Source organism: Nyctibius grandis, chromosome 4 (assembly GCF_013368605.1).
Source record: "Nyctibius grandis isolate bNycGra1 chromosome 4, bNycGra1.pri, whole genome shotgun sequence".
NCBI lineage: Eukaryota > Metazoa > Chordata > Aves > Nyctibiiformes > Nyctibiidae > Nyctibius > Nyctibius grandis.
In genome coordinates, this window is record NC_090661.1 from 60,134,307 (window position 1) to 60,160,927 (window position 26,621).

At 40.0% G+C, this 26,621-nt stretch overlaps 2 protein-coding genes across 3 annotated transcripts in view; one reads left to right on the plus strand and one right to left on the minus strand.

The window, feature by feature from the left end:
- YY1 (YY1 transcription factor) overlaps window positions 1-13,152 on the plus strand; it is a 31,435-nt gene extending 18,283 nt beyond the window's left edge. Inside the window, exons 3-5 of the mRNA XM_068398297.1 lie at window positions 1,978-2,038; window positions 4,536-4,694; window positions 5,879-13,152. Coding sequence (XP_068254398.1) covers window positions 1,978-2,038; window positions 4,536-4,694; window positions 5,879-6,061 — 403 coding nt within the window. The 3' untranslated portion in view covers window positions 6,062-13,152. The remainder of the gene's footprint in view (window positions 1-1,977; window positions 2,039-4,535; window positions 4,695-5,878) is intronic.
- A 2,256-nt stretch (window positions 13,153-15,408) lies between these two features.
- Window positions 15,409-24,894, minus strand: SLC25A29 (solute carrier family 25 member 29). 2 transcript variants are annotated; one of them, XM_068399559.1, is made up of 4 exons: window positions 24,818-24,894; window positions 23,111-23,154; window positions 18,399-18,482; window positions 15,409-17,778 (listed from the first exon to the last, which is right to left on the minus strand). In XM_068399559.1, the coding sequence occupies exons 1-4, from the start codon at window positions 24,849-24,851 to the stop codon at window positions 17,035-17,037; spliced, it is 906 nt and encodes a 301-aa protein (XP_068255660.1). In that variant the 5' UTR covers window positions 24,852-24,894; the 3' UTR covers window positions 15,409-17,034. The 2 variants fall into 2 exon arrangements, with proteins under 2 accessions (XP_068255660.1, XP_068255662.1); XM_068399561.1 differs by lacking the exons at window positions 23,111-23,154; window positions 24,818-24,894 and adding an exon at window positions 21,033-23,086.
- Between the last annotated feature and the right edge of the window lie 1,727 nt (window positions 24,895-26,621).

Consider the following 26,621-nt stretch of genomic DNA (forward strand, 5'->3'; position numbering starts at 1 on the left):
ATTTTTGTCACATCTGTATTTTTAACACTGCAGGAGACTGCAGTGTTCTTTGGCTAGCACGGTGCATATTCAGTGTAGTCTGGAGATGCTGAGCCAGTAGGAGTTTCCTAAGCGTCCACTTAGTGAAAAGAACAAATGCAGCCTCTAAATCCTTGGGTTTCAATGTTGTGTCTGTGAAGTGGCTGTCAAGTGCTTTAGTCCGTATGTGATCACTTGAACTGTGCTACATCTGCAGTACTAAGAGGAGTCAAGATTGTTTGAGGGACAAATGATAGCCCAGTGAGCCATAGGAGACTTCTCCATCACATATGACTCCACTGGCAGTTGTAAGGAGATTTTCCTGGATCCAGTCTTCAGGATTTCTCAGGGAGGTTTTTCACTAGTCTTGCCTTAATTCAGCCTCACAAGGCCTTCCATTGCTGTCCTCTCTTGACTGTCCACATGAAGGAGACAGGTGAAACAATGGTTTTCAGCCATACACGTAGGAATGTGACAGTACCAAAGACGACTGGACCCTGCCTGCAAATAAACAAATGCTTGTGTGGTCAAATTGGAGGGATTTTAGCTTATTTTACCTACTGCTTTTGGGAATTGTTTTGAATGTTTATAAGTTGCTGTTTAACCAGTCTCAGATTGATTATTAAAAGTGCATATAAAAAAATACATGTACACATTACTTGGAAATCTCTTCCCCCAACCCTGTTCTTCCATAGCTGTTTCCAGGAACTGAACTCATGGCGATTAAAACTGTCTTGGATAGCAACAGACTCCTCTCCTTCTTAATGTTAAGAATAGTGACTATGATAATTCTAAATCTTCTGTTAAATTCAGGCAACTCCTATCTGTGTAAATGAGACTAGAGAGTACACCAGAAAACCTTTTGTTTAACTTACAGGTATGGTATGTAGCTACCTTGTCATACAGAATCACCTTGTACTGTATTACCAGGAAGTCGTTCAGGAACTCACATAAACAGACTAGCTCCCCTTCTACAGCAAGGTTTTGGAAGGTGCAAAAACTCACTTATTGAAGTGAATCTACAGTTGTATCAGGTGCATTTATTTACACCTACCTACCTCCACAGTAAGGTGGAGATAAGCCATTTGGTTTTGATTTTTTGAAGACAACACTACAGGTTTGAGAAATGTAGGTAAAAGGACAGTGCACTTCCCCGGAATAGTGTCCACACAGCTGACTCTTCTCTGACATTTAAACAGGTGATTTTTATGGCAGGACTGTTCTAACATTGTTGTCTACAGGGAGTCTTACTGTATTTGAAACACCTAACACACACAAGCAATAGTTTGCTGTGCTCCTTATGTAGTCAATGGAGACTAATGGCACCCATGAAGTAGTGGGGAAAGATTGCTATCCGTGACCAAGAGTAAACAGATAATTGCTTGTCAGTTGCCAAGAGTTGAATCCACGTGTACAGTAGCTTAAAGTAAGAGTAATTGCAGTTTCTGTGGTTATAACAAATGTCTGCATTGTGTAGATTCCGCAAGTTGCTTACCTTCCCTGCTTCTGTAGAGTTTTCTTCTGAAATCTTGTGTGGTGAAGATACTGAAGAATGATTGAGGCTACTCTGTCTTTCATGTCCTGGTGCAGGGATGGAGAGGAAGTGAAGATAAATAGGCCACATGGGTACTGGCACAACAAAAATGGAGTTTTCAAACAAAACCTCCTAATTACAATTAGTGTAAGTCAGGAAAAAAACCTCTCTATTTCCACACATTCAGAGGACTAGAAAGGTAGTATTAAATGTCTTATTCTATATTTGAGAGGTCCTTCTGGAAAAGCTGAACTTTCCAAATGCCAAATTTTACTGTTAATATTATTATGAAGGCTTTGAAAATATTAAACTGAGTACTACTGATGTGTGTAATACTATTGAATGAATGTGTGCATTATGTAGGCAGTTACAGGAGAAGAGCTGTCTACTAATGTTTTTCTACTATTTTTTTTTTTAACTTGAAGAATGAAACCAAGAAAAATTAAAGAAGATGATGCTCCACGAACGATAGCTTGTCCTCACAAAGTAAGTGAAGTGCTCAGCTTCTGAGTAGGTAGTAATTTGTAGACCAGAATTTTGTATTGATGTTTTCTCTTGAGAATGAATAACTAAAATATCTTACTGTTAATAGACTACACTCAGTCAACTGTATTTTAGCTATCATTCTTTAGAGGCTTCCTTAAAAAGCTTTCACCAAATAATACATTATTCCCATTCCTTGTCTTAAGGTTAGTGCATCCCTAATCTTCTGGTAACCATGATGCACAGTCCCTAACATGCTGGTTTTACTGTTGTGATTTCCTGCCACCCAAGAATACATACTTGAAAGAATGTTCTGAAAGCTGTTCAAAGTACGTTCCTAAGATCTATATATCCTCTGCTTGGAAACTATGACAGATTTGTAGTCTAGATCAGGAATCAGCAATTTATGGTGCAGGTACCAAAGTCAGCATTATTGGAAGACTTTGAATGACATTCCACAGAGCTGGAAGGTGCATCATCTTGAAAGAGAGAGGGGCATCTTGGAGATACAATTCTGATTCACGGGTAGTGGGGAAGCCTCTGTCTTGAATAAATGTTGCCAGTCACGTAGATTGGTAGCATCTAGCTTTACCGCATTATCCAGCTTTTGTAGAGCTTCTGTTACCTGACTTAGTCTGTAATGAAAAAAGACAAATACAATCTTGCTGACTTCTGGTCTAGATAAGTTTGAGCCTAAGCAAATAATCAGGGCAGATAGCTAATATTACACATTAGAGAGCATGAATAGAAGGCTTCTTTCTGGCAGCCATAGTATAAGGAGTTTCCTGGATTCCTCTCTCTGTTTATATTGATTTCCAATTCTTCACATTTTGCAAGTGTCATGTTTTTATTGCAGTATAGTATGTGGAGATACAGGAACAGTTACTCCTTCCAGTACTGAGGAATGCTCCCTTCATTTCTTTGATTTACTTTTTCATAGCCTCAACTTCATCTGAACGGAGAGGGAAGGGCGGGAAGAATAGTCTGTCTTTCCATTTTTTCTCTTCTAGTGTTTCTAGGCTTTGTGCATTTATGACTTAAGTTTAAAAAAGAAAAACATTGTAGAAGATGTAACTGTTCCTTTCAATAGCAAGCAGGGGTTTTGAAATAAATGCAAAAAAAGTTGATGGTATGTTTATTTTTGTGCTGCTTTGCCCCACCCAATTCTGTTACACACAGTGAATGGTGGCACAACACTTCTTACATTAGCCAAAGAAATTCGAGTGCCTGAAGGGAGAATTCTTCCTGAGAGTGGCATTTCCCCCTTTTCTAAGAAATAAGGCATATTTAAGTGTGGTTATTACTTTTTTCAAAACTGATTTCCAAAGAGGAAGCCTGTGGGATTTAAGATTAGCAATTGAATGTTCCTTTAGGTTCTGTTGTTGAATTTTATGCCTCATAACACAGTGATGTTGATAGACTAGTTTTATGTAAGTTTAAACAGCATCACTCGGAGTACAGGTAGAATTTATAGTGGTTAATAGGATTTTATGAGGGATTTTTGAACCTTGAGGTTCGAACATTTATAGAGACATCTATAAAACATATGATAGATGTCTATTGATTGTCACTAAAAGGTGAAAAAAAGGTATAGAAAGATCAGGTAAAGAGAGCCTCAGGTCACTGTTGGCTTAAGTGTACTCTGGAATCAAAAGTAGTATTCCTGTGTCAGTGCAGTGTGGACCTCAGATTAAGACTCTGATGCTGTGCCTGAGTTAATGTGAGTATCTTTTGCTTTTAGGTTGTTTTGGCACTAACTCCTAACTCAGGGATTCTCCTGCGTTATTCAGTTGCCAAGTATCACTTCGTAGGTTTAAACCGTAGAAGCAGTGTCAGTCTCTGTGTATCTCAGGGTGGTAGTGATCAATCTGCTGCTGCCAGTTTGGACAAGGTAGTTTCTGTAAGCTGTTACGTGCTGGAAACCCTCTTGCTCCATTTTTTCTCAGGAATGAGGAGGACAGAGAAGGAAGAGGACAGAATGTTGGGAGATGGAGTGGTGCACATACAAATTAGTACTAGAGAATGATCTGTGGTATATTAGAGTCTATACTGTATATTGTAGTACTCAGAAAGTAGCACATTGAAGAATATACCATAGGTATCCATGAACTATCATTCTGTATTTGTTTGTTTGGGTTTTTTTTTTCCCCTGAAACTGTAACTGCTTTTGTTTGGCTTATTCATTTGCTTCTGTCAGAACTTCATCTTCTCCATGAGACTGTCTTATTCATTTGACTGCACATGGTTCATAATAATAAGCGAGGAGAGGGGTTTGGGGTTTTTTGTTAGGGATTGTTTGGGGTTTTTTTTGTCAGCTTTTCAAATGATTAGTTTTCTTGGTATTGCTTTTTTTAAATAAATGTAAGGGGTCTCCTTTTCAGGGCCAACTTATAAGAAAGTATTTGGGATATAAAAGCATTTAAAATGCTTGTACTGTAGCAGATAAAACCTTTATCAGAACTAGCTTATCTACTAATTGAGTTTCACTGTTCTTTTTAAGGGCTGCACAAAGATGTTCAGGGACAACTCTGCCATGAGGAAGCATCTGCACACTCATGGGCCTCGAGTACACGTATGTGCAGAATGTGGTAAGGCCTTTGTGGAGAGCTCAAAACTAAAGCGACATCAGCTAGTTCATACTGGAGAGAAACCCTTTCAGGTATTGTTAACCTCCAGACATAAGTACCACAATTTATTGGGTAAATATGCGTAGACTGTAACTGTAACCGAGCTTCCATATGACTTTGGGAATACTGTGTTTTTTCTAAAATCAAATGGGGCACTGAATGATCACCTTAAAAACTGCAAGTCCCCTTAAGCTAATTATAGGCTATGGTTTAACTATTTCCGTGGGCTTTTGGTAGAGATTAGCAAATTGTATGTACATGGGAGATACCTTCCAAAATATAATGTAAAGTTACCCGCTTTAAAAATGGAGTCTACAGTTACTACTGAGTGAGGAAAATGTCTCTTTCATCATCTTTTCAACTTAGCATTTGTGGACAACTGAGACTCGGGGCTGTTTGCTCAATTGACTCATGATACTAATTTTTAGTAGTGGGTATTAGTTTTCAGCAAAATGATAGCAGTCACTGAATGTCTTTCCATTCATATCAAGTCACGTGAGCTTCTGCCACCAGAGGTCCCCTGTCTACTTCCTATGATACATTTTTTAAATTTCTTTACAGGTATTTATAGTCTTGAGCATATCTGTGCTCTTCAGTACATGTTTAAGATACGTATTTTTGTCGATATTTTTTTTGAATGAATTATTTCAGAAATCTGATTTGCAGTCCTGAAGCATTCACTTAGATGTGTATGCTGGAGCTGCTGTGTGTTAAATGATATTTACTTCTAAATATGCTGCCCTTTGTATTCTGAGCCCATTTTGAAAGTAAAGCTGGTACTAAATATGCTGCCCTTTGTATTCTGAGCCCATTTTGAAAGTAAAGCTGGTAAAATGAGCATATCTTTGCAAATTGTCACCAAAAGAGCAAAATTCTGATGTGAAACATTGTTTCTGTTTTCTAGTATAGCATAATGAAATACTGTTTCAGATGCAGAGAAGTTTTTTTTTTTTTAGTGAAAGCATTTGCTTGCAAGCTGAGAAGTTATTTCCCTCTTTCAAAACAAGTATACTACTGTGGTAAAACAACCTGAAGTATTAATTTTATTTTTTGAGTGCAGTTTACAAGTGATGCCCACACTTCGCCTATAATGATCTTCAGTATCTAGCTTCATGTTTGTGCAGTCTAGTGATTTAAAGAAGAATATTGTTCTAATCAGTGATTGAAATGGGTACTGTTTTGTTAGCTAATGGAGTACGTCTTTTCCTTTCAACAGTGCACGTTTGAAGGATGTGGAAAGCGTTTTTCACTGGACTTCAATTTACGCACACATGTGCGAATTCATACTGGCGACAGGCCCTATGTTTGCCCATTCGACGGCTGCAATAAGAAGTTTGCGCAATCAACTAACCTGAAATCTCACATCTTAACACACGCTAAGGCCAAAAACAACCAGTGAAAGTTGGAGGAGAAAGTTCTTGAACTCAAAGCATCTTGCAGGAGTATGAGTTGGAAATAAATACGCCTCCCCTTTGTATATTGTTTCTAGGAAAGAATTTTAAAAAAAGAACCCTACAAACCTAAAGGACATGTTTTGATAAGTAGTAAATAAAAAGCAAAAAATACCTACAAAAAACACTTTAAGGTGACATTGCTAAGATGCTCTACCTTGCTCTGTAATCCCATTTCAAGAACACGGTGTTTTGTAAAGTGTGGCCCCAACTGGAAGGGTCAGTTCACGAACTTGCATCAAAAAAGACAATTCTTTATACAACAGTGCTAAAATTGGACTTCTTTTCACATTCTTATAAATATGAAGCTCACCTGTTGCTTACAATTTTTTTAATTTTGTATTTTCCAAGTGTGCATATTGTACACTTTTTGGGGATATGCGTAGTAATGCTATGTGTGATTTTCCGGAGGTTGATAACTTTGCTTGCGGTAGATTTTCTTTAAAAGAATGGGCAGTTACATGCATACTTCAAAAGTATTTTCCTGTAAAGAAAAAAAGTTATATAGGTTTTGTTTGCTATCTTAATTTTGGTTGTATTCTTTGATGTTAACACATTTTGTATAATTGTATCGTATAGCTGTAATGAAATCATGTAGTATCAAATATTAGATGTGATTTAATAGTGTTAATCAATTTAAACCCATTTTAGTCACTTTTTTTGGAGAAATACTGCCAGATGCTGATGTTCAGTGTAATTTCTTTGCCTGTTCAGTTACGGAAAGTGGTGCTCAGTTATAGAATGTATTGTACAGGCACTGACCTTTTATTAACACCTGACAGTACGTACATCCCGTGTAATAGAAAGGGCAACAATAAAACAGTGGTCCTAAAGAAAGAATATGACAGAAAATGATCTGTAAGCACAGTCTATTTTCTTTTGTTGTCCAGAGCAATCCTAGTTCCTCTTGACCTACCAGAAATTGGAAGCTAAATAAACTCAAGTTTCCTTTACTTTGCATTCAATTACAATGATTTGTGATGAAATTACATAATGCCACATCAGGTGGTATACCGGAACAGAACTGGTGGCTGTGGTTCTGGTTTTGAGTGACCTAGACTTCCATTAACTGGAATGGTGCATCTGGAGACTTGGCAGTGTAGTGGGGAGTTTTCAGTGTGCCTGGACAGCAGCTAGGTAAAACAGTACAGTAAATAGTTAAACGGGCACCTTTGTTTAGTCAAGGTAAGGAATCTTGGAGGTTTAAATGCCATAACAATAGAAAGTGGGGGAACTGTAGGGTTTGAGTGGTCGTACCAGAAAAAAAGAAAATTGTCTTTTTTCTTTTGGCTGACTTGTTCGGCCGAGTATAATGATGGAAATTGTTGGAACCTCGTTGGACACCTTTTATTCCAAAACAACAACTTGGAGTTCTCAGAGAACTTGATGGAGTTCTGATGGTCTAACTAAAAGTGGTTGTTCAAGTGTTCAAAGTAAGAAATTTGCAGATACTATAGTAAAATGTGACAGATTAATAAACATAAGAATATGCACAGAAATGCATAAGTATTATTTTTGAGGAATGTGATGTATTTTAATATAGTAAAAACTGTTGTTAATCTTCTGAATTCTGTTCTTACAAGGTTCATCAAATTTTTCATTGCTAATACCATAAAACTTACTTTTGAGTCCAGTTTTGGTGGTAGTGGAAGAAACATGGATAATAATGAAACTGCACTTAAGAGCAAGGAAGTTTTCATCTGTACATACGTTGAGCTAAGCACTGCAGCTCTAGTCTGAGGTTATTAGAGGTAGAAAGAAAGATGAGGCATTTAATTGTAAAGTACGCATAAGAATTTTGGCAGTATTTTTTTTTTTGTATAAGCAGTTCTTGAACAGGACAATATTCTGAAACTTGTATAGTTATAGTTAAATTAAATTCTGTATACAGTTAAATTAGTGTCTGTTCTTTTTGGAAGGAAATAAAATCAGTTCAGTCTAGTTCTAATTGACCTTACATTTTTTCTTAAACAGTATATATGATGGTGTTAGGCTTGCGCAGAAATTTGCTTTCTTATGTCATAAAGTGGTACCTGTTTTATTGACTTGCAAGGTAAAGAGATTCCTTGATGGTGTCAGTACTTCATCCTTCAACATACATTTGAGACTAAATTATTCATGTTAAATACTGATTTGAGAATTAACTGGGAATTGAAACTTGTATTGCCCCTAGTTATATTGCATCTGATTACAGAGAGAGATCTGAAAAATTTTCATCTAGACATCGAGTCAGTAGCATTCAATACGCTCCTGAGTGTAAGTAGCAACACTTAGTAGCATGAAAGATCTTGCTTTGTAACTATAAAATTCCATATTGGGTATGAATAAATACTTGCATTGAGCAGCTTCTGTAAGTTATTTAAGCTTTTAAAGTATAATTGGCATACCTTGTTCTTAAGTCGATTCTTAGTTGATTCCAGAGTTCTCCTTATGGATGTTCAGTGGAGAAATTACAGACTTTGAGGATAGCAAGAGGGTTGACTTTGAAACCACTATTGCCAGCCTACTATCAACAAGTTCCTGCATTATACCACCAATTTGTGAGCAACTTCAGGTAAGGGGAGGAGATTCTGAGGGGTGGGGGAAATTTAGCCAGTGGTTTTAAAGCTGGCAAAAAATTTAAGTGCTCTCTCTCATCATGCCTGTCCTACTGCTCATTTAACGTTACACTTCATATTGCCTTATCTGGTTCTTCTGCTGTCGAAATGGAAGGAGGCAAATTCTGTAGCTGTGTATCTGTTAGACCATTTTTTTAAAAGGTAGCACTGACTATAGACTTTTCCAGCTGTGTCTGTTTGTGGTCTGCCAGTAACAGCAGGTCCCCCTTTAAATACAGGACAAACTGAACTTAAATACCTGTTACTTGTAGAGATTGTTTTTCTTGAAAAGGTTGTAGGAGGAGCCCAGGTACAGATTTGAAATGCTAAGTGAATAAATTCGTAGTGAAACGGAACTGAGAACTCCTTCCTCTCTGTCTGGACCTCATCTGAACTTGCACTTGACTTCAGCTATCTTCTTTTTGAAGAGGTTCGCTGTTGAATTGAGGTAGTGCAATTTGACACCCCACCCAAGTGGCTACAAATTGTCAATCAACAAAGCCAAATTCTACACACATTCTAACAACGTAGCTTGTCAGCAGTAACGTAGTTTTAAAGGAAGACGGAGATCCTTTCCCTCTGCTAATTCCACAGTAAAAAGCAGAACAAGCAATAGTTAACAGAAATGGCAAAATTACTGCGGCTTTAAAATGTTTGAAGAAAGCTAATCCCTTCACAGTGCTAGATGAAGAGGAGTGGCAGAGGTGATAAAAGGTATTTCTGCTTGGTCATGACCTGCCCTAAGGTGCTCGCAGGATATTTTATCAGTGAATGCCTTGGAAAAACTGGGACTGATTAGTCTGTCCACTCAGTTAAGATGGACAAACTCGAGGACAGTATGTGCTGAATAGCATTCTTCAAAATGCAGTTCCTTAATGCCTTGAAGAAATGGAGGAAAATTGGTTTGTCAGGGCTGCTGTACAAATCAGTCCAGCAAGTCTAACCAGTCAAGTGGTAGCTGTTGCTGACGTTGGTTGATCCAGTTGTTCTATGACAATGGCACTTTGGAATAATAAGTTTCTCATCTGTACAGCACCTTTCATAAGTCTATGTTAGAGTGGCTTGAGAAGAGGAGGGAAGTAAATTAATGTTTATGTCAGCATTAAGCTTTGACTTCTTAGTAACTGCAGTAATGTTCTTGTAGTGCTTAAAGCTATGGAGAAAGCAAGGGTCCTTCAAAAGCTCCAGAACTTAGAGTGGATTCCAAGACTGACAGTTGGATGTAAATTTTGGAGGCAGGAATAAAAAGTTGGACTTAGGATCAGTACACTTACTCATAGCTGTGTAAATGGAATAGTTAAAATATAGCACTTCCCTTGGGAAGAGTGAAAAGGTTTGTTTTATCAGCCTCATTTGGCAGTCCCAGGGCAAAAGGGGGAGAATGATGTGAGGAAGAGGGTGTGAGACCCCACTGTAGAAGCAGAAACATCTACACAGTGATCTGTAAAGGTACAAACAAATTATAGCAGGAACGTATGTGCATGTGTTACCCTGAGACTCAGTATTCGTTTTGATCATATGCATTGATCTAGTATCAAGTTGTGAAAGGCTAATAGTGTGAAGATGACTTTACAGCGATGCTTAACGGTCTCATTTTGTAAGGTAATTTAATCAGTGGTCATTTCATGGAATCATAGAACCTTAGGAAGGTTGGAAGGGACCTTAAAAATCATCTAGTCCCAACCCTCCTGCCACAGGCAGGGACACCTTCTACTAGACCAGGTTGCTCAAAGCCCCATCCAGCCTGGCCTTGAACACTGCCAGGGAGGGGCTTTACTCAATTTCATTCTCTCTGCCTAAAATAAACCAGCTTAGGCAAGTTTATGTGTACTCAATCCTATATTATTAAGGCTGTTTTGCTTAGAACATCTTTCAGTCCCTTTGTTTCTCTGGAAGTAGTCTGGAGAATATTGAATTTCCTTTTGGAGAAAGGACATGAGATTCAGTATAAGAGTTCATGTGAATTTTTCATGTCCTGGCTTCCTCCAAAGTAGCAGAAAAACACCGTTTTGCTGTAGGCGAATGAGTAAGATCACTTATAGCAACTGTTTTTTTTAGACAATGCCAGTTTCAGGGTTTTCTTAAGTCTTCTGTTACTTTTTTCCTAACAGAAAAGCTTTAAGTTCAGATGCTGGTTGGATACCATTCCTTCCGTTGTGTGTTACGGTGTGGACATAATATCCCTCCTGTGAGCTGGTGTTCTCATCAGGTTCCTGTGTAAACTGGAAGCTCTCTTCAGGAGCAAGCCTGAAGTTCTGTAGAAATGTTGGTCAATTTTGGGAGGGAGAGGGAAAGGGTCGGCAAGTCTGTGGGGTCTTTGCAGGATTTTTGGGTGTTTGCCACCACTTTTATATTAAGTGTTCTTGTAGGTTTAAGTGTGATTTCTCTCTAATCGGGCTGATATTAGGTCAATGCTTTATTTCAGTCTGTACAGATACTCTTGAATAGTAGTTTGCCAGGAGATGGCAGTGAATTACCACTTTGTACAGCGTGACCAGCAGAGAAAACAGCGAAGTGTCAGGGTGCCCCTATGAGGTCAAGTGCACGTAGGATTTCCTGTGGTGTTCAGTAGACCTTGACAGACTTGGAACGTGCCAGTGTCAAAGAGCAAGTTTCCCACACACCAGTGCGGCTGAGTAAGAAGTACAACTCTGTGATGACTTCTGAGAGTCCCAAGTGTACTTGTGCATTTGTGAAAAGCACCACCAAGGCAATAAAAATAAAGACTGTGAATAAAAACTGTTGAGCGTGACATGGGTTATATATTTTTAGGAGATCCATACATCCAATACTAATATCAAATATCTTAAATGTGGAAATCTAATGACATGTATTGTTAATTAATGTGCTTTCAACTCTTAAGTGGCTATTTTGGTTAGCTGATAGACGTGTACAACACCAATACTTCCCTCCAGCAGTGGCTTCCTAAGAAGTCTAAGCTCACCTGAGGCAGTCAGGGCCTCGCCATTTGACTTTTCGTCAGTGTGTTGCTGTGCAAGGCCGTTGCAGAGACTACAGGAGGGATGTTGCACCAGGGAGTCCTGCATTGCGGCTCTTCAGGGAGTCAAAGATCTCAAGTAAACTGGCCCACGGTAAAGGTGTATTTCAGAGGGATATTGTTTGTGAATAACATTTTTGAGATAAATCATAAAGCAGATAAAAACTAAGGCATAAGATAGACTCCTTGTTAAATAGTGGACAATCCATACACAAAAAAGCGTGGTGACTGGATATGACATAATATACTGCAGCTAAAGCTCATCTCAGCAATCGATTGCAAGACAAATCTGTTGAAAACCCTCTCTTGTTAGTATTTGTGGAATGATTTAAGGGCTCATAAAGTCAGGTGTTCTTCAGAACTGCAAGGTGCTTGCCAAGGACCTCGCTAATATTGCCAATTGCAATTTTGGCTTCCAAAGTTTGTGACTGCCTCACACATGGGGCACCGTGCAGCTTACATTTTGACTTATTTTTCAACATATTTCTCCTTTCTCAGCAAAACAGAAGATTTGGCCTTCGGACATAGAATCCTTCAGTCTTCAATCTTAACTGGTGCTTTGAACCTCCAGTGGTTTTATGTGAATCCAATGACTCCCAAGGGTTGAAAGGGCATACAAAAGTTTATGGTTTTCCTCTTGTGTGGTTGGTTGGTTTGTTTTTATTCTTTCCTCTTGCCTAGGTTAGGGATAGGGGATTTCATCTCAACTTTTTCCAGAGTGCAAAATGAAAGTGGACAGTATCTCAGTTACGAACTGTCAGGGAAGCAGGTATCTGCCTGGAAGAAATTAAGGGTGAGAGAGTTATTTTTTACTTTTACCTCCTTTAATTGCAGTTACAAAGCTTGCACTTTTACTAGCCTGTTTGAAAGTTACTTGTTATAGATTCTTCCTTAAGTGAAAGTACATCAATGCACAAGACTGGTTGCAACATTTGAGTATACCTCATCTAGGATAAACCTCTGCTTAAGACTACTAGATCAGGTCCTAGAAAAAGTTTACTAATTTTCTTTCATACAGTTCTTCCTGTTTTGATATATTTAGCAAGCAGTGCAGACCATGAGGTCAAGCTTGATCATGATTTTTAGTATTTTATCAATTGACACATGGATATGGTTGAAATGGTACAACTCTATTTTACTGTTAGTAAAAACCACGAGTTTCTTTCAGTAAGAAAAAGCAGTCATAATAAAGTATAAGTAATAATAGTGAATGATACCAAGAAGCAATTTAACTGTGTTAGATATAAAGTTTTATAGACCTGAAGAATGTTTTGTGGACATTAGGACCTGCCTTTCTTCCAATTATATCTATATATAGGGTGTTATTTCTCACTGCAGACCTAGCCTTGCTTGCTTTCAATTTATTTATTGATGAAATTGTATAGCTTAAAATCACATTCTTGGTCAAATCAGATAAAACTGATAATAAACTATAACTAGACAAGCTTTTACTGTATATTGTGCATATTATGTCACTAATCTCTTTTTTTTTTTTTTTTTCCTGTTAGTGATAACCATTTTTGTAATTAGCAAGGACAACACTAGTACAAAAATTGAAAAAGAGTTGCACTGGAAGGATAAAAATGGCTGATTGTCCTCTGCTTTCCTCCCCCACTGCCCATGAACATACATAAATTCCTGAACACTAAAAGAAGTGTCTTGCTTCCTCATGATTTTGAAGACTGTCTCCCCTAGATTTTCCCAGCCAGTTCTTTGGTTCCCTGCTCTCTTGCTGTGCCTCCCGGAGTCATATGGTCCCTTAGATCCTTCACCTGTCTCCATGGCTGTGGTGTTTGATATGGCATGTTGCCTTGAGTAAGCTGCTATCTTCTCTGGCTGTTTTTCTGGCAGAAGAGGGGTTTAATTGCACCTTCTGCTAATGTCAGGCTGTTTAGCACACATCTGGGCTTTAAGTTATTCTTTATCCACAGATCAAAAGCCTGGCTAACGACAGCTGTTAACACCTGTTTTCCAGCAAAATAGTAAATATATTTAATTTCACAGAACAAACACATCTCTGCAAGGTCAACTTTTTATACTTGTGTTTTAGTAACTTTCCGAGTATGCTACTTGTCCTGCACCTGGGATGTACAGGTTTTCATCCCTTGAATGTCTTGCTACTTTTTCATGTGAACTGTAAAAAAGCTCTATGCAAAGAAAGGCAAGGAAGAGAGGACAAAAAAAAATAATACTGTCATGTTACAGTTGCAGACATGAAAATGAACTGAATTTGACCCCAGTACATTTACTATAATAACTTCTTTAAACTTGGAAGAGTTGTACCTGGGTGCTTTTTTCCTCTTGTCCTAATTGGGCATATCTGTGGCTGCAACCTGTAACACTGATATGACCCATCCAGTAGCAGGGTGGGTCATAAGAGTAGAGCAGGGGAACTTGCTAGTAGGTGAGTTTTACTTCCAGTGAGTTTTACCATCTTATTCCCTTCAGTTGTTGGGGTATTAATAGAGCATCTCCTGCCCGGTATCGTGATGCTTGTGGGAAGGAGGATCTGTAGGGGCAGAATACAGTTCTGTCTGACTTGGCTAAGCCGGCTGACATATCAAAAACCTAGCAGGAAGGAACTGAATCATGTTTAAAAAGGGTGAGGCTATTGCATAGCTTGATTTAATAAGAATCACACAGATTTCAAGCAACTGACATCAGACTAGGTTGAAAGCTGGCTTTTACCCTCTCCTTACGCTTGTTGAGTAACCTCCAGTGCCTGCTACTGATTATTTTTTTTTAAGTTCCAGATGGATGAATTTCTGGAGAGAATGTTTTAGTAAATACTGCAAGTAAAGCATTGTGTAGCCCTGTCTGTTCTAACGATGTTACTGTCTTTTACGGAGACACTGCTCGCTTATTCCAAGTGTTTGTTTCTGTGCCATAGTTCAACATTGTTGCTCCTGCTGAGAGAACACAAGGTACTTGACTGGAACTGCCCCTGGTCATGGTTGGTTAAGTGGTGGCCTTTCTCTTTTCTAGTCTAGCAAACTGGTGCTTGACAGGGTTTCTTTCGGTCATATGTATCTACCCTTTAAGAAGCTGAATTAGTGGAGCCAGTACCTGAAATAACCTCTCATCAGCAATGAGGGGTCTTTTATCATAGGTCATGACATGCATCATCCTGTTTTTCCTGCTTTATTTGGAATATTCATCCTCTTTGTGGGCTGGTTGCGCTGTCTAAAACCAAAAAACTACAACCTACAAAGCTTTCTGCTAAACTTGTGCATCTTAGAGCCCAGCATTCTTCTGATTCAAATATGAACAGTGCTTGGTACTTGATTCTGGTGGGACTCCACGGCGACCCTAGACTTGTCTTCTGCAATCGTACAGCCTTGGTGCTGATCAGCACTGCTTAAACCAAATGAATGCGGAGTATGAATGGTCCAAGCGTGCTGCCGGCTCTCTGGCTCTAAAAGCAGGATTGTTCTCTTAGTACCTATAATATCTTCAAGTGAGATAGGTACTCACTGAAAAGATCAATATGAAGATGTGAGCTCAGGCAACTTCCCTTCTTTGCTTCAATAACCTGATACTCTCTAAGCCAGAGCAAGGCACTGCCCTTCCTGGTGGTGCATGGAAGGCAGATGAGGAACAAGTTTCTTCAGGCAAAAGCCAGAAACCCCACCCTCTTGCAAGCTTGATTTAACACAAGGAAGCATCTGAGTAAAACATAAGAAACTTTAAAGAATCAAAGTAAAAATTTTTAAAAAATTTATTCCCTCAGTTTTATATACAATAATTACAGACTACTGTACAAAGGTGTAAATGGTCTTTGCTGTGAGTTGTTGTGCATATGCAGCTTAGTAGACAGATTTAACATTCAATTTGAATCTCAGTGCAAGTAGGCACTAAAACATCCAACATACCTTCAAGGTATAAAAAGACATACCAGTTTTACAGGTTTCTCCAGCATATTTTGTTACAGTGCAAAATGCTATGAAATAAGGTTTCTTTAGGAAATTCATATAAATTAAACACATTGCACTTGTCCCAACCAAAAGTGTAACAAGTTGTAGTTACTGAACTAGTTTGATACGTTTTAGAACATTCCTCACACACATGCACTCCTTCCTCCTGGCTATTTGTGCCAAATATGTGTAATATGTTCTTATTCTGAATCTTAACTGTTTATAGATCTTTGACTAACACAATCCCTCTTGAACAGACTGCTAAAAAAAAAGTCACAGCACATCAACAGAACAAGAAAATTCTCCAAAACCCTTTTCAGCTGTCTTTCCAGTAGCGCTGTAACTAAATACATAAAAAAATCAGTCTTGTTTAAATTCATAATGCAAGTGTATTGAAGACAACCATTTCAGACACTTATACCCCTACTGTCTGGAAAGGTATGAAACCTCCAGTTCTAAAAATGTATGTATTTCTACAGTACTTCAAGCTGCTAAGCTAACATTGCACCCACGAACATTTTGTGCAATACCACAGGTAGGACTTTGACTTCTGTACATCACTGACTGCTATGGGGCACGTTGGGAGATGTAGCACAAAGTTGCATTTACTTCAGAGAACAAAGTCTACTTGGGCTGAATCTAGTCAATACAATCTGTGCACCCACCAAAGGAGAAATAGAGGTGAAGGCAAAGAACATCAATCTTACTAGCTTTGAGCTTCCCTAAATCCTTACAAGCCCTGAAACTTAACAAGTGTGTATGAGTGCAGATGCTAACTTTGTTTGTGCTTGAGATATTTATTCAAAGCTGAAAGGTAAGGGAGTAGCTTAGGAACAAATTTTTTTTAGCAAACCAGTATGAACAAAGATGTTACTAAAACTACTGACATATAAAAGTAGAGGAAAAGTAAAACACATGGCAAGCTGAATGCTAGTCCATGTCTTAAACAGTTCAGGGTTACCTGCAAAATGCCTCCAACATTTAATTTCCTCCCCCTACTTCACCTTAGAGGACTATACTTAGTCCTGTTACATACACAAAGAGCATTTATTTTCTGAAAACATTTCTGCATTCAACTCGCATCAGTCATTCAGAACATGAGTGGAAGAAAACCTGATTTCTGGTACTATGACATTCTCCAGATCCTTTTCTGGAGCTGCAACAGTAACTATACAGTACTTTCTAAAAGCAGGTCCCCATCTTACTTAAATACTACTAGATATGAAGTCCTTAATAAGGCGATGTGCTCTTTATACAAGTAATGAGATGAAATCCTAATTTGACATATTTAGGAATTCTTTATACAGATAGCATACTTTTACACTCCTTGTGCATGTCAAGTGTTTATGTTTGTTTAAAAAAAAAACAACACAACAGACAGGCATTGGATCAGGAGAGCAAACAGATAAGGTTCACAAACTGGAAGGCTGCTGGATGACTGGACCTTGTTCACATTCACGAAGGTTGTCTTCTGACCTCATATACATTAGGAACACAGTGACAGTAGCAAAGGTAGCTGCGTTGACAGGAAAAGCACGGAGAAGCGTGGAAGTAAGACCTCTTGTGAACACCCTCCAGCCTTCTTCATGGTAACTCTTTCTGACGCAGTCTAAAATGCCATTGTATTGTGTAACGCCTCCAACTCCATCGGCCTGAAGCCGGGATTTGATCACATCCACGGGATAGGTTGAGAGCCAGGACACGATTCCTGACATCCCCCCGGAAAACAGCAGTTTGGGAATGACATAACTGTCTTCAGCTTCACAGCCTAAATACCTGGTCATGCAGTCATAGGTCAGGAAGTAAAAGCCAAAGCTTGGAGTCTCTCTTATGAACGTAGAGACCATGCCCCTGTTGATACCCCTCAGCCCTTCCTTTCGATAGATTTTGATCAAACAATCCAGAGAATTTTTGTAGTTCTTCATTTTCAGTTTGTATTCACCTGTTCCTTGAAGCTGCATTCTTGTCTTTGCCAACTCCATGGGACAGCAGATGATGCACTGGATAGCCCCTGCCGCTGACCCTGCAAGGAACTGGTTTAGAGGAGTGTCTTTTCCAAGAGCACGAAGTGTGTTTCCTTGCACACCAAACACAAGCGCGTTAATGAAGGTAAGTCCCATCATTGGTGACCCAATACCTTTATAGAGTCCAAAAGCCTAATGGAAGAAGGAAGGAAAAACCCTTTTTAACAGCAGTGTTGATGACCTCCCGAAACTGTGCAGAACATGGCCTTTCTGGCTCTCTCTTGTGCCCTAACTTACCAACAGTGGCCAGAAGATCAGTACCATCTTGCTTTGTAATAATAATTTCATCGCTGCCTAGGACACAAACATCTAAACATTTTTAGTTGAACACATCCAGAAAATAATCTTGGTCCATCCAGAGAAAAGTTTTCTGGGAAATGTTATACTTTATTTTTTAAGTAGCTGAAAGCCTAAAGCCACTCTTTTAGTTATGGTCTTAAAGCTTCAGCAGAAAAAACCCCACCAATTTCTTCACTCGTTGCTCAGATTGCTTGGATTCTCTGAAAATTAGCTATTCAAATAACTTGTTATCTTATTTCAAAAGTTAATTTCAAAATATCAACTTAGTGATCTTCTTCATGAAGTTTCTGGCAAACTTCTGACTAGAATACCTGCCCTATGGTCAGGTGAGGTTCAGAGTATGCTTTTCTCTTGATCTTCAATGTTTGTAGGTTTTTTTAATAGCTTTCCCACCCTTCTGATACAAAATACATGAAGATACAAAACATGCGAAGTATTAATTTTGTACTTACAGATTCTTGCTTTATGATGGACTGAAAGCAATGGAAGGTCCCACGGTAGAGAGGTTTCTCTATACTTTGGACTTGTAGACGAACCTATAAAAAGTCATATGAGATACTGATTTGTATGTCAAGAGCAGCCTCATTGGCAAACTAGTATCTTGTACATATATGGAGATCTGCTATAGCAAGGTATATGCAAGAGCACAAACTGGACACTGGAATGCCATATGTGGCAAAATAACTTAAAAATATTCTGTAAGTGTTTTGAATTAAGTTTTGGGGGGAAAACATGAAGGGAGAAGGATTATTAAGTTCTTATGAATATTAGAAAAACAGTATGTGGAAGTACGACAGGGTACACTTATCTAGAATTTCAGATTGGCATTTTCCAGTACTGGCTACAATAAGTACTTTCCTTGGCTGCCAAGAATACTTCTGTTCACACTAAGGACTATCTGTACAAACCTGATTGATAGAATTTTATAAAAATTTATTTACAAGTCAAGCATGAAATAAGGGTAATTGTAAATGGATGGAAACTTTCAACACCACCACCCACAGTGTCTCTGGCTACTACTCTTGGGACCCTTCACTGAGATCTGATTTTTTTTCCAGAGGGTAGCTGGGAGGAGACTCGTGAGATGTCTTACTTTGCATAAGGAAAGAATAAAAAGCCACTTGTCCTTTTAAGCTTTAGACTGTTTTTTTTAAACTTGCTAAATGCAGACAATTTGTGAGGGTGTGACTGTTTCAAACCTTTAATGTTAGTAATCAGTTAACTTTTCCAAAACTGAAATGGTATGTTCTGCTGGACAGATGGAAGCTACTGTAACTGGTGACATTAGGAGACAGGCCAATTGCCCAGATGTTTTTGAACATTCAATGGGAAAGAAAAACAAAAAAGCCTCAAAGCTACCTAGTTTGTGCAAAACCCTACACTGCAATAAACTCAATAAATTGGCCTCACTGGACTGGGGAAGTTAAAAATCTGTCTTTGATTTCTAGCATGGAGGACTGCAATGTTCCTCAGAAAAAAATGCTTATCAAACATTCAGTGCTGCTGCAGCTGCAGCTCCAGGGCAAAAAACTTCAAGACTCTTATTCTGAACAAAAGAAAATATTATCAGATCTATGTGAGAGATTCCTGCCTCTAAAATCTTTTTATCCCTGTTTGTGTAAAGTAATAATAAACACCACCACAACAGTGAAAGACACATAAGATGATGTAGCTCTAGAAAAGGATTTGGGGACATGGTTTGTCAAAATTCTATATTCAGGTTAGCTTTCTTTATGGCAAAAAATTAATTATTTACAGTTTCAGTATTTTTTATATTACTACAATATGTCATTTTGTCTTTTGCAAATCAAAACTTTAGTTTTCAGTGTCTTTTTAGTATACACGTTAGTGTACGTTAGCCATACTGGGAGGCTGATATCACCTCAGGTCTTCCAAGATGGAAGAAGGTTTTAAAACTTCTTAGAGTTAAAAGAAGGCTTGTGGTAAGATTCAAAGAAAATAAATCCTTTGTTACTCTAAGTGACATTTGGGGGGCAGGCAGATTGTTAAAACTGCTCAAGAAGCAGACCCACAAGCAAAGTCATAAATCTTAACAAGCTGTCAGAATTGCACAAAATGAAGGTTTTACTCCATTTATAACTTACTGCTGGTGTTTCAGACCCCATCTGTGAAGTCAGGGGACTTACACATGTACGGGCTTTGGGAGAATTGCAGCTTAGGAACCTTCTTACTTTAACTTTTCTATACGCTTGTCTTTAGTAGTTTAGATTTAGTCATATTTTGTATATAGGTTGAATTTCCTAGTGGCATACAGCTCCCACTATTTTAGTCTAAATCATTTGTGAAATATTGACCAATTAAACCTTGTTGCAGGATAAAATATTTAGAGAGCTCCAGGTCTAAGAATGAAAAACAGCTCTTTCATTTGAGCCCAGCGATGACCACATAGGGTACCCACATTAGCAAGCTGCCAGGTAAGGCAATGAATGCATATGAAACTATTTCATGAGCATTAATGCCATATTCAACAAGCTCTTTTGTGTGTACAACTATAGGAAGGATGAATCATGTGCAAGGTTTAAGCCTCTGTTCTATTCACTGCCCGATATTCTTGCTTCCTTCTTATTTGAAACCAGTGTTACTAAGGTTTTAGGTCCAATAGTAACACATTGTAATTTTACACCACTAAAGACTTGCATAAAGGTACTCAAGACTAAGCAAAGAAAACAAACCACCACACCCCCAAAACAGTCCAAACATTTAATAATGTGAGAAATAGTGTTTAAAGTGTTTGAGCAATGAAAATGTCCTCCAAGGATATGTAGTGGATAAGACCTCAACAACAGTGTGCCTGAGATTCAGTTTTAGAGCCACTGTGTGTGGAAGTGTATACAGCCAGAAATGCATACCAGAAAGAAGGTTCAGAATAAGACTTTACATTAAAAAAAAAAGGGATATTTAAACCCCCGCTCCCTCCATGCCATAGCTGTAGAAGAGGGACACATCAGTTTAAAACTAAAAAGGAAAAAAGGTTCATAAGTCTTCTAGATCTTTATTTGAACTAATACATTTGGGAATAAATTAAGACTGAGAGAAACAGAAGTGTTCACCTGGGCTATACTTACTAGGTAACTCTCCCGTGATGAGGCTTATCTGTCATCTACAACAAAGTAACACTTTTGCTGTTAATGAAGACAGCCCCTAGCTCAGAAAGTAAAGGCAGTTAAAAGCAAAAAAGCAATTTTATACATTACATCAACAAACCAGGGACAAGAAGTTGGCCAGTTCTGAGACCAGCTCAGCTGTGGGTTTCGCAGGGTGTCTTCACCGGCTTAATCTCTCCCTGTGTGTCCCACCATCCCCCTCCCCGCTTTGTGAAACATGATCACTGGCCAAAAAAAAAAAGGCACTTAAAAGCCAAGTCAGAAGTAAAACTCTGGCTTATCTTAAGCAGCTTTCCCATTATTCAGTTATATTAAAAACTTACAGTCTAAGGTGACTACCAGCTAGCCCTTTAAACACTGCAGAATTATAAAAAGGGTTAATTCTTAACACAGATACATACACAACAAATTATGCAATGTCTTTTTTTTTTTTTTAAAGACTGGTTATAGTGTTAGTTTTCCCACATAGAGTGGTGACTAATAACACAAACATTAGTATTTTCCTCTAACAAAAAACAGATAAATGCTTATACCACCTTCTAAGGGGTGTGGAAAATATAGTGTGCCACACTGGATTTCATAAAACATTTAAAGTCATCCAAAACCAAACTATTTTACTCTAGAGTAAAGTAAGATGCTTTTTCTAAAGCCAACACATCTATTTTGCATTAATAGATCTGCTAGAACTAGCACAGGAGCCCCAGTTGTGCAGACAAATATTTCGTTTCATGCACTAGAAGCTGTTCCACTTTAAAACCAAAAAAAAACCCCACACATGTTTAACTTCAGTCTGAGTGTAGAATATTAGCAGTTCTGCTGGCTTCAGTGAAATGACCCGTCACCTTAAGTTAAGCATGTAAAACTTGGCAGGATGGGGGTGAGAGAAAAAAGCAGCTGGCCCTGTACCACCATGAAAAAAATGTGCAAATCTAGATAATACTATTCCTAAAAATATATACTAGAATTCAACCCAATTACTTAACAGTCAAATTTACCATACTCCGAGAAACATACATAAAGCTTTTACTATTTGAGCAGCTTGCACTTGACTGGCAAGGAATAACATCCAATAGAGAGGAAAATCTGTATTGAACTAACCATGTGCTAGGATATGGAATATGGTGATGGCCTCGGTAACACTATCAGCCCTTTGCATATCTAAATTCAGCAAGGTAGGGGTATTCCAAATATAGGTCTAGCGGGTGGCATGCCGTCTGCTGCAGTCAAGTGATCTGGTGTATTAATTTAGCAGGGAAGATATTGGCATCCCTTCTTCTTTTCTTCCAGTGCGAGACTTTGGATAAGGCTGCCAAAAAGTGACTTAAGTTGTCATCCCATTCTGAAAAATGGGCTTGGACCCCCGGGAGTCCTGACAGAAGGGCCCTCCAGAACATTTCAAATCTTATCTTTGAACAGGTCTTAGCTACCCTTAGTATGCATCACGCATACAGCTGAGCTACTATCAGAAAATCAATTTTAACTTGGAAAATTATAAAAATATATACTAATACTTAAAGGGAGGAAAAAGCCCCCAGACAAGCTTCATGCTGTGGATTTTTATCCACTTACACCCTTTGGCTAGTGAAACAAATTAATGCTTGAGGAGTAAGTAGCAGAGCTTGAAAGGGGAACAAAACACAAATTTTCAACCTAGTAACAAAGTTGGTTTGAGTTACAAACATGGGGAGAGGCAGTTCTAGCAGTTAGTGATGAACAGCTGCAGAGAAGCAGGCTTACAACAAAATTAAGTTACATGTAAGATCGTATTTTCCAATACAACGTTGTTACTGCACTGATGAACTTGTAGTTGAAGCCAACATTTGTCATGTTACTGGGCTGAATACATACAAATAATTTTTTCACTTCTGAAGAGCTGGAGACTGCAAATCTATAAACAGTGGTTGAGAAGGCTTGCTTCAAGCTTTCCAGCACAGATTTATGCTTCTACAGTATCTGGAGATTTTTTTTTTCCTACCTCACTCCTTGAAAAAGCTTCACATTTTCTACCTAGAGACAAAGGTATTTCATAATCAACCCACCTTAACAGTGTCAAACGGGTGTCCTACCAGCACTCCGGCAGCACCTGAAACAAACCAAATGCCATGGTTATGACTCAGAGTTTTCTTCCTGGGTCTGGGGCTACCGTAGCCCAAGCACAACCACCAGCCTGAAGTGTAGGTTCACAGCATTGCTGGTAGGCCAGGTAAAGAGCATCCTATCAAGTCACAAGATAAGAGATCTGCAGTTCAATCCTTCAGGCCTGTACTAGGTACCTTTATGCTCCTGTCAACTCCTGAGCCCCAGGCAGAGGTTGAAGTGTGTGACTACAGAGCATGCCACGTCATAGGGGATGTTCAGCACTGGATTCAATCCAGTGGGCAGAAATTGCAGATTTCCTCTGAAGCAAAATACATGCCACTCTGAGGAAGCACAGAAAACCTGGAAGCTTCTCTAAAGGCAGAAGAAAATCCCTGCTCTCTGCCCACAGCCTTTCCAGATGTGATGGTAGCACCTGCAGAAGGACCACGCAACTTTTGCTTTATTCTAGCCTCAAAGGACTTTTTAGAAGTTATAGGCAGACCTTATTAGTTATACTGCCCAATCTGAATACAGGCATTTTGCACCGAAAAACACAAGTTCTGGCTGAAGCAAGGGATCCTTTAGCTCTCTACTTGGAAGTTAATCCATTTATAACCTTCTCACATTTGCAGAAAGATAACATCTCTCCCTCTCCCGGAGAGGATGTGGCAGAAATACAAAGCCCACTCTAGGATGGAGTAGTTCAGGTTGGTCAAGGCCAGCACAGCAGCAAGGTAGTCCAAGTCACAAAAAATAGCGATGTGCACTATGTTCAGCTTGAAAGGACCAGTGGCACAACTGATCATGCAGGATCCCTGGGATGAAGTCAGAGAAAAGTAGCAGGAAAAAAAAAAACAAAACCAAAAACCACAAACTAAAATGTCTTTGCCAGGTTGGCAAGGAGAACAGCAAACGCAAATAACTGAAAAAACGTGAGAATAAATCTCCTGACCACAATTTAACAACTGCTAAAAACAGAAGAAGCAAAACTGTAAGCAGATGCACAGGGAAGAGCAAGATGAGCGTACGTATTCTCTCCTCTTCACGTTAAAGCTCCCCGCTATAAATATTTCCAGGCCAGAGGGGTACCCGGGCCCGCTGCTGCCCCTGTGCTCACCCCGAGGGAGCTCCCTCCCGCCAGCCCGCTGCTTCCAGCCCCTTCGGGCAAACCCCGGCGCTGCGGCACCGCCACGGGGAGGGACAGCCCGCACCCCCCCGCCGCAGGAAATCCCCGAGACCTCCCTCCGCGCTGGCGCTGCCTCACTCCCTCCGTGCCTCCCCCCGCCCGGCCGCGACCCCCACCTGCAGCGGGGCGGCCGCTCGCATCGTCCCCCCCGTCCCCAACGCAATTCTCCGCTCCCAAAAGAAAAGCGCCGCGCCCAGCTCCCCCCTCCAACCCCTCTTCTTTCACTCCTCCTTTTTTTTCCGCTTTAAAAAAAAAAAACTAAAAAAAATCTATTTTTTTCCCTTTTCTCTCCCGTTTCTTTTCTCCTTCCCCCTTTTTATTTTTTCCCCTTTTCCCCCCGTTTCCTTTTTCCTTTTTTTCCCCCCTTTTCATTTTCCTTTTTTCCCCTTCCCCCTTTTCCCTCCCCATTTTTCTTCCTTTTTTTTTTTTTAAATGTTTAATTTTATTTTTTTTTTCCAGCCCCCCCGCCCCTGCTCCTCACCGCCGACGCATCCCGCGAGGAAATCCAAAGCCATGCCGCCACCCTGCGTCCCCGGCGGGGCCCAGCCGTTGCGCGATGCCTCTCCCCTAACTGCCACCTCCCCCTTCGTCACCCGCCCTTTCTACCGCCCATCATCCCCCGCGCCGGAGAGGGGCCGGGCCGCGCTTCCGAAGGGGCGGGCAGCGCGACAACGCCCCCCCATCGCCCGCAGCCACTGGCGGCTGCGCCGGGGCCGCTCCGGGCAAAGGGCGGGACGGGGATGGAGCTACCGGGGATGGACGCGGTGGGGCTGGAGCCTTTTTTTTTGCATTTACATGTGGAGAATTAACCAGAAGAAAAGGCAGAATGAAATTTTAGAGGCTGAGGATATGGTGGTTGAGGGGGCGGGGGCAGAGCATCCCTCCTGCAGAGCATCAGTAGCTCCGGAGTTGTTTTGGGTGGTTCAAAGAGGCTGTCCGGGGGCATCTTGCTTTCTGGGTGAGGCATCCCCGGGCGCTGGTGGTTGGAAAGCCGGTGGAGCGGATGCCGTGAGGACTTTGGAGGGGGTGCCTCCTTGTAACAGGGGTGACATGCCTGCAACACTTCTATGAAGACAGGCTTGAGAGAGTTGGGGTTGTTTATTACGTTGAAGGCTCCGGGGCGACCTCATTGCAGCCTTTCAGTTCTTAAAGGGGGCTTATAAAGATGGAGAGAGACTTTTTACCAGAGCCTGTAACTATTTAAACTAAAAGATGGTAGATTTAGATTATATATAAGGAAGCAATTTTTTACGGTGAGGGTGGTGAGGCACTTGAACCGGTTGCCCAGAGAACTTACAGATGTCCCATCCCTGGGAGTGCTCAGAGTCAGGCTGGATGGGGCTTTGGGCAACCTGGTCTAGTGAATGATGTCCCCGCCCATGTCAGGGGGCTTGGACCAGACGATCATTAAAGGTGCCTTCCAACCCAAACCATTCTGTGATTCTATGAACCAGACTCCCCCACCCAGTGTTATCCCAGAGAAGAGAAAAAGGGCTGTGCCAACAGATGTGGGCTCTGTGCTAACTGCTGCCCCCATGGCTCAACTGCAAGCGCAGGGATCAGACCCTACCCATGATGGTCAAGGCCACAAATCAGTAGCCTGCTGCCCACAGGGCTTGGCAGAGCACTGGATCTCAGTCTTACACATTGCTGCCATGCTTCACCTAGCAGAAGAGACTTTTCCCCTCCCTGCAGGCTTTTCTCATTTTGTATTAACTCTTTCCTGCTAACGTTGCCTGGCTTCAAGGTGCCCTGATGCCAGAGCCTTTAACTGGGAAACTCAAGCTCTTGACAGTTTCAAAAGGGAGCCCTGTTTAAGCTGCTTGTTTTTTCTGCGGGCAATGTCTGAGGAGAGGGGAATACCAGTGGCCTAGAACAATAAGTGGCCTATTCCAGCTTTGTTTAGAGCAACATGATCTCTTCAGGGCCTGCAAAGTCAGCTTTTAGAGAGTAAGTTCCAGAAGCAGAATGCAAAAGCAGCTGGATTTTTTTCTTTTTCTTTTTTTAAATTTATTTTCAATTGCTTTCCATGGTGTGGCAGTGCTTTTCTAGGTGTAGCAGCTTAATACAAAGACGATAAAATCTTGCAGTGGAATAGCATATTAAAAATCAAGCCAGCTTTTACCTTCTGTGCAAAGAAAACACACAAACAAACAAACAAACGAAGACGAGGATGCTTCCAAGGAGGTCTGAAACTACTACTACAGAACAAATCCTGAGAACCTGTCCCAGATTTGGCAGCTCTTGAACTATCGTTACAATTAGTAAGCCAGTAAGATGGAAAT